General features: G+C 41.9%; 1 protein-coding gene across 1 annotated transcript in view; it reads right to left on the reverse strand.

The window, feature by feature from the left end:
* Nucleotides 1–1,009: 1,009 nt before the first annotated feature.
* The window catches only part of LOC106820202 (gamma-2-syntrophin-like), a 68,045-nt gene continuing 52,157 nt past the window's right edge, over nt 1,010–16,897 (reverse strand). Inside the window, exons 9-18 of the mRNA XM_014824744.1 lie at nt 15,360–15,489; nt 14,442–14,480; nt 13,183–13,305; nt 10,681–10,752; nt 7,826–7,835; nt 7,672–7,715; nt 5,902–5,994; nt 5,334–5,438; nt 3,308–3,439; nt 1,010–2,797 (exon numbers count right to left, since the gene is read on the reverse strand). Of these exons, the coding sequence (XP_014680230.1) occupies nt 3,338–3,439; nt 5,334–5,438; nt 5,902–5,994; nt 7,672–7,715; nt 7,826–7,835; nt 10,681–10,752; nt 13,183–13,305; nt 14,442–14,480; nt 15,360–15,489 (718 nt within the window). The 3' untranslated portion in view covers nt 1,010–2,797; nt 3,308–3,337. The remainder of the gene's footprint in view (nt 2,798–3,307; nt 3,440–5,333; nt 5,439–5,901; nt 5,995–7,671; nt 7,716–7,825; nt 7,836–10,680; nt 10,753–13,182; nt 13,306–14,441; nt 14,481–15,359; nt 15,490–16,897) is intronic.

Raw genomic sequence — 16,897 nt, forward strand, 5'->3', positions numbered from 1 at the left:
ACAACTCTTGATAACAACTCTTGATAACAACTGAAAATGACGTGTTCGATTTTGCAGCCTCTCCCAAATCGTAAACAATACGTAAGAATACGTAAAGTATACGTATCTATTCGTAAAGTGCTCGTAATAACTCGTAACAATCCGTAAAGCCATCGTAACACGACCCGAATGAAATCGTAAACAACACGTAAGCACTCGTAATAATCCGTAAATAATCCGTAAACAAATCGTAAACTAACCATAGAAAATCGTAACAAAAATGTTTACGAGTCATTTACGGATTCTTGCGAGCAGTTTACGGATGGTTACGTGTTGTTGCGAGCGGTTTACGATACTTACGGATTGTTACGAGTTATTTACGGAAAAAATCAATCCGTGGACACTCGTGAGAAGGTTTTTGACATGTCAAAAAATTTGCCTCTCCTTTCACGGATCCTTACGAGTGTCTGCGAGTTGTGACGAGTTAATACGGATACCAGCGAGTTATTTACGGATGCTTGCGATTGACTACGAGTTGGCGATCCGTAAGGACTCGTAAGAAAAATCCGTGTATGTGAAGGGGGTATTAACCTTTATAGATGTTACGTACATGATGAGGACTTGAACATGTGAATACATTATTATACAGAATAACTTTATTCAATATTTTGTAAGAAAAACGTATCGATTTATGTAACTCACCATGTGCATGTAATACAGATTTAAAATTGCGTTAGTTTACCGAACTGTACTTGTACATAGTGTGTAGATGTAACATGTGATGTAAACGTAAAGTAAGGTATTATTAAAATAAAATTAAAATAAACACAACATTAGTAATATAAATGTACATTTTGATAATAGTGAATAGAGGCTTAAAACGGATAACCTAGGCAACTTGGCTTAGTACTGTTGTGTCCAGCAACAAAACAGTTCATTGTGTAAAATAATCGCATGAATAATGTTGTATTATATTATTAGTATAATAATAAATACCATAACACGAGAGAAAAATAACCATCAGGTCATATTTAAAAAATGAAACCTGCCAAAAACAGCATACGTTGCGTAGTTTTGGCACCTTTATTACTAATAATTACAACCCGCCACGTGAGGCAGGTAGACTGAGGGTATCATCGTTCCTCTGTAAATCAAAAAAGGTTCCAGCAACACGTATAACGACATAATAGTATATGTTCATTCTTCAGGTTGATGTTCCTATCAGATGTTCAGAACCTCGTTATATGTGACGTAGTTCTCTTAATCCCGCCCTCACGAAAACCTTCTTATATAAACCACTGACGTGCGTATAACTTTAGATCAAAAAGATTTAGATATATAATAATTTAGATCAACCATTCCGACATATCCTACTAGTTCGGAAAGTTATAACCTTTGCTTGACCTTTTGGAACGGTTTTGGAAAAGTGCCAATCATCGTAGCGAGACCGAGACCCAGCACACCGTAGAGACGGTGTACATGGTACGTACACGGTCGTCAAATACACCACGAGTGTAAACCGGCCTGCAATTGGTATCGTCTACGATCGGTCTGTTTACGTTGATAGGATGCAAGACGGTAAGTTAGTACACGCACAGTGCACTCCAGCTCCCGTTTATTGATAACATTCGTTGCACACGTGCTATAAATTATCTATGTATGCAGACAGCGGATAATTAATTAATTATTATCATTTAAATGCGGTCGAAAGACCAAATTATATTTGCTTAAGCAATGGGGATAACTTTTGAGCTTTTTAGAATGCGTAATATTGACACAATCAGTCGCAATGGTGTAAAAGCACGTGCGCTGTGAATGCGTACCCCTACGCTTGTGAAATGTTATGAGACTTAGGTTTACAAACACCAGTAACTAATATCACTCTCAACAAAACACATGATATAACGCATCACGCGGATATATTACGCAAATCTTTTTTTGTACATAAAATAAATATTTACACCACTGCATGCAACTGTGAAGTGCAGTGTAACTTATATACAAGTTAAAAATATTAGGACAATAGTAAAGTATAAGGACGAGCTAAATGTGCAGGCGCGATGATAATGACGTTTGATATCATACACGTAGTATAGAAACATATTTGTTTTAGAGTGACTATAGAACAAGAAGGGGAAAGTACCACACAGAGTTCGTGTCGCATTTTCAAGCAAATCCTCTAACATATTATCTGAGTAATTAGGATGCAGACATCGATAGAAAAAAACACACCCGAGTTATTTGTTTTATTTGCGCTTGCTATAAATTATTTTCCCTGCGTATGACAGACTATAATTATTATATCTCTGTTAAAAATCATTCCCTGTTTTAATACATATTTGTTTTCATTCGAATTTGCCGACAACTCTTCACCTCAGGCCTCGAGCGTTATGAGAGTGTGCAGGAATTACTCGTGAATTAATTTAGATTTGGGTTGATGTCGTTTTCGCATCCCTCTCTTGTGGACCGCCGACGTTATTATCAACTTATATTCCAAACGGAAGGACGATAGGGGGCAGCACTATATTGACTCACCGCTACATTATTTGAAGCGTCTGATCTTACGCTAAGATCAATAAAGTATGCGCCAGAAAAAGAGGCCGCCACATAGTCACATATCGATCAACCGATCAATCAATCAATCAACACGGAACAGTTCACGAATAAACTTAGTAGCAAGGCAGATATCCGCAGCGGTTATCAGTGTAAATGTATACGTAGACACTTCAAAATGTGTCGAATCTTCTGACTCTTCTCTTCTCGCTGGTTCAGTAGTAGGTGAATATCGGATCGGCAGTGATTTGAGGGGGGCCGTTCACTGAAACCAAATCAAACTAAATTTACTGACAGAAATGCATAGTTAGGAATCTGCAACGTTATCCAGGCAATCTGCAGTTTTCACGTGATTCTGTAAGATGAAACGTTTACGCATTTCAGGAAGAAGAAAATGAAAAAGGAAACAATCAAAGTTCAATTATTTAAAACAGCAAGAGTTGTTAAGTACATTTGCTTTTCAATCACAACTTGAAGCGAGTAATGCATAAAATATAGTACCATGCAAACGTAAAGTTCCATGATTGCAACATCCACAACTTACACGTTTCCACAGAGAATATACAGAGGTCCATTGTCAGGAACAAATTAGTCTTAACATTAACCTTAACAAACATTTCCTCATAGACCCGCCCTCTATGCACTGTATGAGAAACTCGTAACCTCACCGTTTCTCTCAACAGTCTATGAGAAGTTAAGACTAATTTCGTCTCTGACAACAACGGGTTCGCATTAAGGAGAATTAACCGTACATTGCATACAATACCGCACGTACAAATGAATATAATATGAGTTGTGTAGCATCCTAGGAACTCTTGAGGAAGCTTGGGTCAACAGCGGCAAGCTTGGCTGTCAGGAAGGCATTCATACAGAACAACAGGCTCTGTAAGGTGGCACACTCGAGCTCCTGGAAAAACCGACACACATATGTTAAAACACATGACAAAAACAAGAAGCGTGAATAGCAATGAAGAAGATAAGTCCAATTACATTCAATTCAATTAAATTTACTTTATTTACACTTATGAATTAAATTTCGGAAACAAGTTAATAAACAATGTTGATCAAATTAAAACAAATTATATTAGTCTATCCACTGATTACACGGATTGGAGCAGAGAGAAATAGTACGTGGGATAAACTGTGAAGATAAGGGTGATATAGATAGAAACCAACAAGAATAGGAAATAACTACAGTGGTATCGAAGTGCAGGAGCAAAAAAAAATTGTAGTTAGTGTGAGAATGTGGCTCTATCGGAACATAAAAGGGAAGCTCAAAAAAAAACTTAGATGACAGAGGAAATCGTTAGCGATGAAGAGGAGAAAGAAAGCCGAACGTGTGATGGGTATATATGATAGAGAAACCGCTACTGGGATTTGAGGGATAGAGGAGATTCACTGACTACAAAGATAAGATAGAACCCGATGTGTGATGTGGTTATGATAGAGATATGGCCACTGGCGATGGGGATTGATGAGAAGGAGGTAGAGAAATGAAGCCTACTGGTGATGAGTATTGAAGCAAGGGGGGCACTGGTGGTAAGGAATGGAGAAAGAGAGAAAAGGGGAGAAGAAGAGAGAGAGACAGAAAGAGAAAGAGAGAGGAAGAGAGAGAGAGAAGGGGAGGGAAAGAGAGGGAGAAGGAGAGAGAGAGAGAGAGAGAGAGAGAGAGAGGAGAGAGAGAGGGACGCCCAAGGAGAAGGGAGAAGAGAGATGGAGAGAGAGGCGGAGTAGAGGAGAGAGAGAGAGAGAAGAGAGAGATAGAGAAAAAAGGCCACTTGTAATGGGGCTTGGAGAGAGGCGCATATAAATAGTGAGAATAAAAGCGAAAATCCATTAATAATGTGAAGAAAGAAGGCCATTACCGATGGGGATTGGCGATAGTAGCTCAGCGATATTGAAGATGGAGGAGAGAAAGCGACTGATGGTAAGGACGGGAGAGAGAAGCTCACTGATGACAAGGATGGAGAAGAGAGGTCTATTATTGATTAGCCGGAGAAGGAGGAGGGGGAGGAGGAGGAGGAGGAGGAGAATAAGAATGATGAAGACGGGGAGAAAGAGAAAGATGACGAGGAGAAGGAAGAGGAGAAGGATGAGGCGGATGAGGAGAAGGAAGAGGAGGAGGAGGAGGAGGAGGAGGAGGAGGAGAAGGAGGAGAAGGAGGAGGAGGAGGGGAAGGAGGAGGAGGAGGAGCAGCAGCAGCAGCAGACGAAGAAGAAGAAGAACGCTTATGGATAACGAGCATGGGAAGCAGAAACCCAGAGGAAACGAAGCCCATCGCAACACGCATCTCAAACACGAAGACAGCGTACTGAACATCACTCCGTAACTAATGGATCCCGTAGGCAACATTAATTCGCTTTAAAATGCAAACTTTTAATAATTAACAGTAAAGCTTTCAGCAGAGATACGTTGAGTCTCGTTATGATAAAAGCGATGGATTTTTGCATCGTTCGAGCGAGCAGCCCACCGACGAACGATACATCGTCGTTCTATTCCAATTCCTCCGAGTAATTTCACTCCATTTCACGCTCCGGCCATTTCGCTCGTTCTCTCAATTTCGCGCATGCATTTTTTACGTGCAATCTGCTTTCTCTTTGCCGTGTGATTATAGAGACTCGATGTTTTTAATAGTTCGAACCAGATGGTTGCCAATGGCCGCTCATAAAATAAGAACTTGAAGTAGATCACAATCAAAGTAAAAGCAACTGCAGAAAACACCGGTCACCTATTACTACGCTGGCAGTGTCTGGAGTAGCGTACAAAATAGTCGCAATGCAACGGCTGTGCGTTTGACTCACTCTGGTTTCGACGAGTTTCCCTTCTTGTAACATTAGCTTTACTTTCGTCTCGCCATCGTCTGAGGAACCCTTCAGTTGTGAAAATTTGTACCGCCACAGGTATTGCTAAAAGAAGAGAGAGCATGAGATGTGATGATAATTATCTAGAATAGCAATAACCGACGTGTATAATTGATCGAGGTTTTGATTTCTTACGAAATTTAAACACACGAATATAATTTTTTAAACAAATTAAGATACAAAGAACCATTATCTCTTGCCGCGATCGATTTTTTTTAGAACGTAGCAGTATTGATCCGTTTGAATTGAAACTGTCTCTCTGTGACGAAGCAAGAGAATTAAAAATGTGCAAAAATGCATTCGATTTTTATTTAACACAATAGGAACGACATGATAAGAGTCGTAATGAGAATAAATATATAAATCGCAAGACACACTGTGCTTGCTACAGATGCTACAGAAGGCTACAACAACGGTAACTAACTATGTTTAATATGGTTACAATTCATATTTTATATTATTATTTAAGTTTATGGTAATAATAACAACAGCAATGGTTGCTGCTTACCTTCGATTCCGTATCAAATAATGAGAAACCACTGGTCATGTCAAGCGTTAGTCCGGCCGGCTTATCACGATAACTGCACGCAAACGTTTTACTCTGCAAAGAAGAACGTATGCGTAACTCATGATGACAACCGTAATAACCTCTGTATGGAAGAGACGTTTTACAATGTATGCGACGTGTACACCGCAGTGCGGTCTATGAATGAGTATGTATATCAAGTTTCTCGTGCTACCGGATGACGAAAGATTGGTTTTGTAGGTAAAGTCAGCGTTCGCTTGAATCCGAGAAGATGTTTGCTTAGCTCTTGGGTTTGGCATGAATAAAAGAATATCAGGGGAGGGAGTGCTTGTGCGTGAAAGCATTGACATGGGACAGGACTTATCAGTTGCGATGATGTGACACTGTGTCAACGAAAGCCACTTAGTGCTGCCAGCCACGCCACAGCTCCTCCTCGTACCTACCACTACGCTGTAACACTAGCAGTTAGATAGATAGATAGAGAGAAAGAGACTAAGAGTGAGAGAGAGATAGGACTCGCAGAGAGACGAGGGAGAGGAGAGCCACACACCAGAGAGAGGGAGGGATGTTAGACTGGATATATGCCTAGAGGAGAGGAGAGATTAGAGATAGAGAGAGAGGAGAGAGGGAGAGAATCGGATGGAGGAGAGGAGAGAGGAGTGTGAGACGAGGAGAGAAGAGTGAGAGAGAGAGAGAGCGAGAGAGAGAACATGAGAGAGGAAGAGAGAGCACGCGAGAGAGAGGTGATGAGAGATATGCAGAGAGGTGTAGAGAGAGATAGGGAGAGAGTGCGAGAGAGGGAGAGAAGGAGAGAGGAGGCAAGCGAGCCACACACACAGAGAGAGGGAGGGAATGTAGACATGGATATATGCCTAGAGAGAGAGAGAGATAGAGAGAGAGAGAGGAGAGAGAGGAGAGAGAAGAGAGAGACACGAGACGAGAGGAGGAGAGAGGAGAGCAAAGAGAGAAGCGAGGAAAGGAGAAGAGAGAGACGGATGTGAGGCGGAGAGAGAGAGAGGAGAGAGAGAGAGAGAGAGGGAGAGAGAGAGGGAGAGAGAGAGATAGAGAGAGGGAGAGAGAGATGGAGATAGGAGGCAGAGAGAGAGAGAGAGATGAGAGAGACGAGAGAAAGAGAACGGAAGCGAGAAAAGCAGAGAGAGATGAGAGCGAGAGAGAGGAGACGAGGAGAGAAGAGAGAGATTAGAGAGAGAGAGAGACGAGATGCGCGCCGCCGAGAGAGATGAGAGAGAGAGGAAAGAGAGAAAGAAAGGGGAGGAAGAAAGAGAGAGCAGAAAGAGAGCAGAGAAACGCAGAGAGAGGAGGGAGAGGAGAGAAAGAGAGGAGAGAGGGGGAGCAGAGAGAGAGGGAGAGAGAGGAGAGGAGAGAGAGGAGAGGAGAGAGAAAGAGAGGAAGCGAGAAAGACGAGAGGAAAGAAGATGAGAGGAAAAGAGTCGAAGATAAAAAGAGGAAGCGGAGAAAGGAAGGAGACGAGAGAGAGGAGAGGAGAGAGGGAGAGAGAGAGAGAGAGAGCACAGGACCAAGCAGAGAGGGGAAGAGAGCGTGAGAGGAGAAGAAGAGAGAGAGAGACGAGAGAGTGAGAGAGAGAGAAGAGAGAGAAGAAGAGAAGCGACAGACAGGACAGCAGCAGAGAGAGAGAGAGGCAGAGAGAGAGACGATGATGAGGAGAGAGATCCGAGAGAGAGAGAGACAGCGACAGACCGACAGAGAGAGAGAGAGACGCGAGAGCCTGACCCCAATCTGGTTGACACAATTGCCTGACGCCTTTATACCAGGCGCTTCTCAAGTCTAATCAACTCTGCTCGCGTGCGTCTCCGCTCGCCAGATAGCGACTTTCCCCATCACGGCTGTCGACCTTGCAGCAAGTGATGTTCTGTCGTCGGCATACTCAGCATTCGCTGAAAACAAAATCCACGGTAGAGGGTGCTGAGTTATTTACTTGGTGATTGTTAAAATTGGATAAAAGCGCCTCATGTTATTATTATTTTGCCTCATCTTTTGCTAATGTTCCAGCTTTTATTAATATGTAAATTTGCTGTTTATATCACGACAGAGATAAAGAGGAGGCGGGAGAGAAAAGAGAGAAGGGGGGGGGAGAGAAGAGAGAGAGAGAGTAGTAGAGAAACGAGAGAGAGAGAGAGAGTGACTGAGAGAGACCGAGGAGAGGGGGGAGGAGAGGAGGGAGAGAGGAGAGAGAGAGAGAGAGAGGGACTATAGCCTTTGGCACAGCTGTTATATCATGGCTGTTATATTTGTGAAAGTTTTGATTATCAATAGGCTTTTGCGTGATATTCGTTCCGTTGGCGACCGTGAATGTGCGCAGTAAAGCCGATCACTTTATTTTAAACGATAATTTCCGTAAATTCTGTAGATTTTGCATCGCACAGCATCGTCAACCATTCGTCAATGTTCACACGCGAATGTGAGCCTACTAGACTGCCATCCCCGTGTTCGTGTGACTCATACAGGCTTTGAATTAATTCATGAGTAGTGCCGCATGAATCACTCTTAATTGCCAGTTGAAGGCGAATTAACAGAACTATGCCTCTCTCAACAAAAGCCAACGAAAATTTATGAGTTATGGTGATACGAGTTCTACTACAACAATACAACATAGAGCACTGCGAGAAGCACAGACCGCCGCCAAGGCAGTCCTGAAGTCTCTCACTCATGAAAAATTGATAATTAATTAAGTTAATTAAGTAATTTTTTTATTAATTAATAATTAATAAATAACTTAATTGGATCGGGATGACCACCAAAATGTAATCAATTCTAAGTTACCCCCATTTCTGACCTCATCCTGAAAATTTAATTTGATAATTAACTAATTAATGAATTAATTTGGATCCGGAATCACCACCAAAATCTCATCAATTCTAAGTTTAGGCAAATTCCTGACCTATCCTGAAAATTTTATGACAATCCGCTCCATAACTTTATTCAGTTAGGGCTGCTACACAAACCCACAAACCCACAAACCCACAAACCAACAAACAGGTCAAACACACCCGGGTGAAAAACATAACTCCTGCCAGTTGCCAACCCCTCTGGCCGGAGGTAATTACAGCAGCAGCACCGGCAACAACAACACCAACAACAACAACAACTAAAATAATAATAATAATAATAATAATAATGATAATGATAATAACAAGACCAGCAACAAAACTGACAACGACATAGTGGCATATATCCGAGCTTCGCAATGGAGAGAGCGAGAGATTGTGACAGGGTACGCTAAGCTTTACCCTACGCTGAGATAAACACATGTAGAATCCAGCCCCCCTCCCAGCCACACGTCCGCCTGACTACACCTGATTTACAGTTACCGAAGCCATGCGCTTTGAAGACATGCCGACAATCCCCACGAGCGGCGAGTACAGAGAAAAAAACACACGACGGGATTCTCCACAGATACGGCGTATAAAGAGCTTCACGTAAATTATTGAGAGTGCAATGCTCGAATGGTACCGCATGCACACGTATATACATGCATCTCGTTGCAGCGGTTCTCTGCTCCTGTATATAGTAAACGGGAGGCAGGTATATCATGATATATGCGTGAGTCATCCATCCTGTGCAATACTCGCAGTTTTGAATATACCGAGAGTGGATTATGGATTATGATCATGAATTTCGTGAGCGAGAGGAAGAGAGAGAGATAGAGAGAGAGCGAGAGGGAGAGAAAGATTTTAGGAATAAGTTGAGAGCAGGAAAGTAAAGAGCCTGAGTCAGAGAGACGCCGAGAGCGAAGAGAGAGAGAGAGAGAGAGAGAGAGAGAGAGAGAGACTCTATAGAGAGGACGGAAAGGAAAGTATAATACGTTTGCTAATCTCGAGCTATAAGGCTGCCAGGCACTTGCGTGTTGTCGATTTTTTCATTGAAATTCCGATACACGCAAGGGGCATTCGTTGACTGTCGCAGAAATCTCACAGACAGAGAGGCGGATATGCTGCATGCAATAGCATTGTTAATTATTCACGAATTCCTGTACCTGGCAAGCCAATTCACGTTAATTATCTGGCTATTTGTGAGAGATGGTAACAATGTAGAAAACTCAACTGTACGTCGGCACACATCGACACAGCATACTGTGTGCGCGTGACCACAGGATTAGTGAGAAATTAAAGTTGCATTATAAAATTATTTCATATTGCTCAAAGATTGTCTCGGACTGCCAGAAATAAACGAGATCACTTCAAATTGTCGCTCATGCCTCTTGAGCTTACACCCGTAAACTCTCGAACCCTCACTGTACTCAATTTGCTTTCTACAAATTTCTCACAGTAATTTGTCAAATGCCAAATGAAGCGCGTTTACACGAGTGTTAATTGCATGCACTTGTCGATACTAATTTATCATGACATTCAGCTAATTTGGTAAAAACTAGAGTGGACGGTTTTCTATGAATGCATTAGAAAATCGATGGAGTCAAGGAGAACGATGTTACTGCGCCTAGAAATTTATCAATTCCCATCAAAGTGTTCAATCATCAGATAAATGTTTTCGTTCAAAATCCCAAACGCGTTCTATTTCGTGATAGAAAAGATGATGGAAAAGAAAAAAAACGAAATTTTTATGTAAAGACTTATGTAGAAGATATTGCAGACGATAACTGATGGTACAGGCATGTAGGATATTCACATTACACGATGCACAAACTGTATATATATATACGCATTGTCTATACATGCGGGAGACAGAAGGGATCTCTCGGTGAAAGATGCTATAGTGGCGTACCTTATAAATATGAAAGATTGTGTCCACTATTCTATAGCTTGGCTCGCAGTCCAACCAATCCTCCCTTTGCAACTGTAACGTGAAGCAGAACGCAATCGGATTAACAGATGACAAGTAAGAGAAGTTGTAAACATTATTTTACTAGGATGGTAACAATTACGGTAAAATATTCGGGCAAACTGGATCCATATCAACGGCAGACATCCCTCATTTTAATTTCAAATTAGTGAAGACATCAGAATCGCGTCGAAACGGGGTGAATCCGAGTTCGGATTTTCTCGTTTTACTTTATTTTGCACAGAAAATTATACCAATCGAATTATGGTAAACAGCGTGACAAGCTGATTTCAAAACACAATTCTCTCGCCTTCGTTTTGTCACACACATCTTCGATTCCCGCCCCGCACTTAATTTCACAATCTAATCTAATTATCGTTGTAACACGCAGCGAATTTGCATAATTATTTCACACAATAGTCCACCTAACCCTCTCGACTTTAACAGAAGAATGGAAACAATGGGAAACACAACAAACTGACCACACGTATAATAGATTTTAGAACAGGGGACCAGATCTGGATCATCCATCCTTACAAAATGTACTTCTACGGAAAGAACTTTCTGGGAGACCCGCTTGAGAAAGGTCTCGAAGACGTAACAACACTGTAGATATTAGGGGAATAGACTCACTGGCTCTGTGGGGATGTGTTTCAAACCATATTCATATTAGTGGACAACAGGAGAATAGACTGTGGAGCATAGAGAAGTGGCTGTGTGTGTGTGGGGGGGGGGGGTGTTTCATGGTTTCAATAGTAGTATTCATGTAAGAACAGGAAACAATGATCAGCTCTACGGAATGCATATCGACAGAGGAACGCCTGCAGTCGATCTAAATCCATGCGAAGTGGAGCACGTTAACGTTAATCGATTAAATAAATATAATTATCGATTAATCGATCGTTAATCGATTAAATAACGTTAATCGGTGTAATTTCGATTAGAGCAACGCATCCAGACAGTAAATGTTAAATCACAGGCGGTCGTCTGCAAAGTGAAACCTCCCTAATGAACACGAAGCGAAGGCCTGGACTGCCGCCCCTGTAGCTGCAGCGAAGGAGCTACACCGGTAGAGCTACCCTGGATGACGATGCGTGCATCGCGTATATCTAGGGTAGAATGCGCGTGGGCGCGTTCGTCCAGGGTATAGACGCGCGTTTCATCAAGTTAACTACCGAGGCGAAGTGGAGGAGGTGGAGGGAGGGGGGGGGGGGGGGGGGGGGGGGGGGGGGGTGGAGGGGAGGGGTGGGGGGATTCGCAGCTATAAACGTAATTGTACACGTTAACCCCATCGAGTGCGTTGAGCCCACGGGCGGTGAGGCTTGAGTCTAGATTTTAACAGTCGTGCACGTAGGCGCGTCAGTGAATGCTTCTGCGCATGCGCTCGACCCTTAGCGATGGTCGACTGTGAAGGCGATGATGTCGGTGTGTGAGTGTCGCTTCCCTTATGCCATGTGTTGCCAGTTATGGCGGATTCTAAAAAATCGCGGATTTCTAAAGTCTTCTAATGGCACCCGCTGTAACAAGCACATACTCCCCCTCTCTCTCTTTCGCGCACACGGGCACGCGCACGCACGCACGCAACCACGCCCACGCACGCATACGCACGCGCGCACACACAAACACGCACGCGCGCAAGCACACACACGCACACAACACACACACACACACACACTCGCATGCACGCACGCACGCACGCACGCACGCACGCACGCACGCACGCACACACAGACACACACACACAACACACACACGCACATCCAACGAACAGGGAAAACAAAGCGTTTCAATGTAAAACTGCAGATCAATAGTTTGGTGCCGGCTTGGGCAAGACCATGAATACGCGCGCCTATAGCAACCCAGCCGATCCATATAACATTTATTACGCGTTGTTGGCAGGCACAAGTAGAACTAACACCGACTGTTGAATATCTGCCAGTGGACACACACACACACACACATATATATATATATATATATATATATATATATATAGGCACAGCAGTGCTAACAGAAGCAAAATTCTGATCCTGATATTTTCGAGCCCTGAGCGGCTGAGTCAATCAAAGAAAATGTCGTAGGTAGCAATTTTAAATTTGCAATTTGCACCAAACATTAACTGTAGTCCTTGCCTGCATGCCGCACGGGTTTCACGTCGTTGTAAACGTACAAATCGCGCTCTCTCACCATACTATATATGACATAATATATATATACTATATATATATATATATAGATAATATATATGATACATCAGAATTAGATACATAGGGAAATTATAGGAAGTTATGATAATAGGGAATAATAGGAATAGATAATAGATTCCCTATTATCTACTTCTGATATACATAATTATATATTATACGTGTCTTTGTAGGTATTCCGTAGGCACATTGCCTGTCGACATTGACGCGTGTACGTGCATGCTCACTTGTTTGTACTTACAGGAGGGTTGTCTAGAAAACAGACGTCACAGCCCTTGAGCACGATGAAGCGAGGGCGCCACACGCACGTCTGCCAGTGCTTCGTAGACGGCATGCGTTCGCACGCCCAGCCTATGAACAGGATCTGCGACAGACGCGCAAGTTATTAAGACCAAGTGTAAGATAAGCCTCGTGGACTTTCACTAAGATTGAGAGCAATCACATTTGAAACTAATGAAAGTTTGCGCGATAGACCTTTGGACATGGTCGTCGTGGCGAGGCGTCTTGAATCGAGGGCTAATTTACACATAAAAAACCTTCGCATACATTTAACAACCCGCCCTGTTATACATGTTTAGCCTACCCACCGACCCACCATTGAAATGACGGGTTTACACACATACGCACTCGCGCACGCACGCACGCACGCACGCACGCACGCACGCACGCACGCACGCACGCACGCACACATTCTTTACCCGTCGAGTAGTTTTGGTCATTACTCTATAATATTCCCATTATGTATTACCCGTGAGAATTTAATTACGAAAGTAGCAAGAGTAAGTGTTCAACTAAGCCTTTGCTCTTTATAAATTTAATTAATTAAATAATCAAACGCAGTGGCAGTGACGTCAGGGGACCCATCATCACTGATATTGCCAGAGGAAGGTCGAAGACGAAAGTTCTAGCTGCGAGTTTTAATTATAACGAGCATGCCTGGGGCCAACATTGAAACCGCATTTATCTCTTGAGGAAATTACCCTCAAGAGATAAATGCGGTTTCAATGTTGGCCGACTTGATTGCATAAACGTATTACAATATACGCCCTGTTAATTATAGCGCTGTGTTCTGTGCTCTGTGTTGGCGTGTCTCTCTAGATATTTCGCAGACACGCCAACTGTTTAAGTGAAACCGAGAGAAATTCGATATAGGCCAATGTTAACGAATTTTCCTCACACGCGAGGGGTCCTTCACATCTTCTCGAAGCAATATTCAGCGTGATGAAAACCGGTAAATGTAAAATGTCGAAGTAAGCGTAACTGCCATTCAGTTTACTAGCAGACCCACCATTAGCAGATCTTCGGAAATGGAGACACGAAAAATTAATTTGTTATTTGACTTCGACATTGCGATTCAAAAAAGTAAACTTGTAATTTATGACCCAAAGAAAGAAAACTGGGGATCAAAACCACGTAAGAATATGGCTGCTTTAAAATCGATTTTCTGTTAGCGCGGCTAAATATCAAATCAGGGAATTAAAATCCGATGTTTTAGCTCACCTGTTCTTGTGCCGGAAGCGCCCGGTTTAACATCTTTATCTAAAAAAATTGGGGAAAAATGATGAACAATGTATTACGATACAAGATAATAAACACGACTTAAACCTCACATAATATTTAATGAAATCAGTGAGGTAATACTGGTAATGAGGTTAGAGACTTTTATCGCTTGATATTACTATATGACGACTGAAGAAATACAATAAGCATATTCATTAATAAATATCTTGTTAATTCAGCTCAGAAGTTGAATGGTGCTTGCCTAAGATTTCACAAAAATTAAATTCTGCATTACGTCTTCATTGACATGAAATTGTTTTTAGTTAAATAATTAATTAGATGAGCATATCCAACATAACGAACTATGAATGAAAAAATCTTACGGTGTTAATAAGTATCGACTGTTAACCTCTATACGTCTTTCCGAATTCAATCTTGAATTCTTTATAGCATATATATATTAGGATTCGTGTCGCCGTAGTAAATTTTTCATGGCTCACAAACTGCATATTTATGATAATAACACTACGAATGCGGAATTCATTACAACAACAATAATAATAACGACAACAACAACAACAACAACAACAAATAAACAGAAATATACGAAAGGCCAAAAGGATAGGCTCGTCTCGCTCCCGTGTGTGAGTGAGTCCCAATTGTGAAAATGCAAACGCTTGAAGTAAGCATTACATGTGGGCCATGTTGTGAGAAGTTAAAACTATCTCCTATTATCACTATATCCCGGAGTTTCTACCCGAAGGTTTAGTTTCTGTAATTGAATGGTATCAGAGGTGAATAATAACCGAAATGTTAAAATTTCAAATTTTTTTCAAAATTTTAAAAGATGTCAATATTTCAAAATTTCAAAATTTTTCATTATTAATCCCTGGCGGTATTTAGATTGTGATAGCTTACGTGGTGAACATTGGCAGCCATGATGTTGTTTGATATATGCTTCACCCAGTCTGACAGCGCATTGGTGTCGTCACAGTGCACGACTCCTGAACTCCTGCAGTCCATTGCTAACACCTCGAATGAATTTGGCCTGGAAGGGATGAGGTAAAGATGAATCTAAATGCTATTTAATGTGTCCGTCTGCTTCTCAATCTGCCATTAATTACATGATCAGATGCGATTTTCTTAGATATGTCGTAGACCAAACGTGATATACAAATCAGGGAATCAAAAAAACACAAAGTTGCAAGAAAACAGTCTCTAGAACAGCTCTAACTATAAGGCTAGTGCAGATACCTACATATAAAAGCATGTATAGTTGCACACTATCACACACGCACGCACACAAGCACGCACACACGCACGCACGCACACACTCACACACACACACACACGCACATACATATGCACACGTGACATACGCACAAATAGGCCCCTACGCACGCACGCACACACACACACGCGCGCGCGCGCGCACGCACATACACACACACCAATCTATCAGCAAATCCACTCAACTGCACACACGACCCCCTTAATTTGGTTGGAATCACTAAAGTACCGCATCTATGCACATCAGCTCAATTAAGACTCATAAATGCACATGTGAGCTCAACAACATTAAATTACTGCTCTTCAAAAGTCAAAGGTTAGGTGCGTTATTTAAGCACTAATGGAAACACGCGGGATAAATTAAGAGCTTCGTTGCCACTGCGGCACGCGCACTCCGTTAACTCCCACGGCGAGCATACAACTATGAATTAATAATTATGGATCTATTAATTATAATTATTATAATCTATTATTATTCACTCCTGATAGAGCCATGTGTAGTGTCTGGCGTGACGCTACACAAGTGCTGAGGGAAAGGTAGGAGAATAACCAAGGAAGTAGATTAGTAGTTATGGAAGTAGATAGTCAAAGGCTAAGACCAGAATTGAGAGGAAACGATGCACATTTATTACAGGATAACACCGAGCAGCATAAACCGGATATAGCGTAGAGTAACTGTTATAATTCAAGTATAATTTAAGTATAATATTGGTCGCTACACATGACTATAGACACTTAAGAAGTCAGGAAGTATAGATTGAAGTGACAGCGACAGAGAATAGGTGTACAGACAATAGCGTACAATACACTACTGACTGTCCATCCACACCTTCCAATACGTCCTTCCATAATATTACAATAAGGTATGATCAGCCCTTGATATTATCAGCAGTATATAATCCCAAATTTGCGATTATATACTGCTGATAATATGTTACTCGTGGGAGGATCAGCCAGGTGTAAAGAGTTTGTCCGTGACCCGAGAAGGTATCCCTTATAAACTCAATCTCCCGCAATCAACCCATGTGCCAATTAAATATCAGGAGTAAGGTAATATATAGGTATACCTGAGTTTGTCTGTGCCCATCATGTAACGTGTGATGTAGGCCATTAATAGGTTGAGCTTCAGTACGTCTGTCCAGTGTTTCTCCAACTTGGGCATGTTA

The sequence above is a fragment of the Priapulus caudatus genome, unplaced genomic scaffold, assembly GCF_000485595.1.
Source record: "Priapulus caudatus unplaced genomic scaffold, Priapulus_caudatus-5.0.1 Scaffold41, whole genome shotgun sequence".
Taxonomy (NCBI): domain Eukaryota; kingdom Metazoa; phylum Priapulida; class Priapulimorpha; order Priapulimorphida; family Priapulidae; genus Priapulus; species Priapulus caudatus.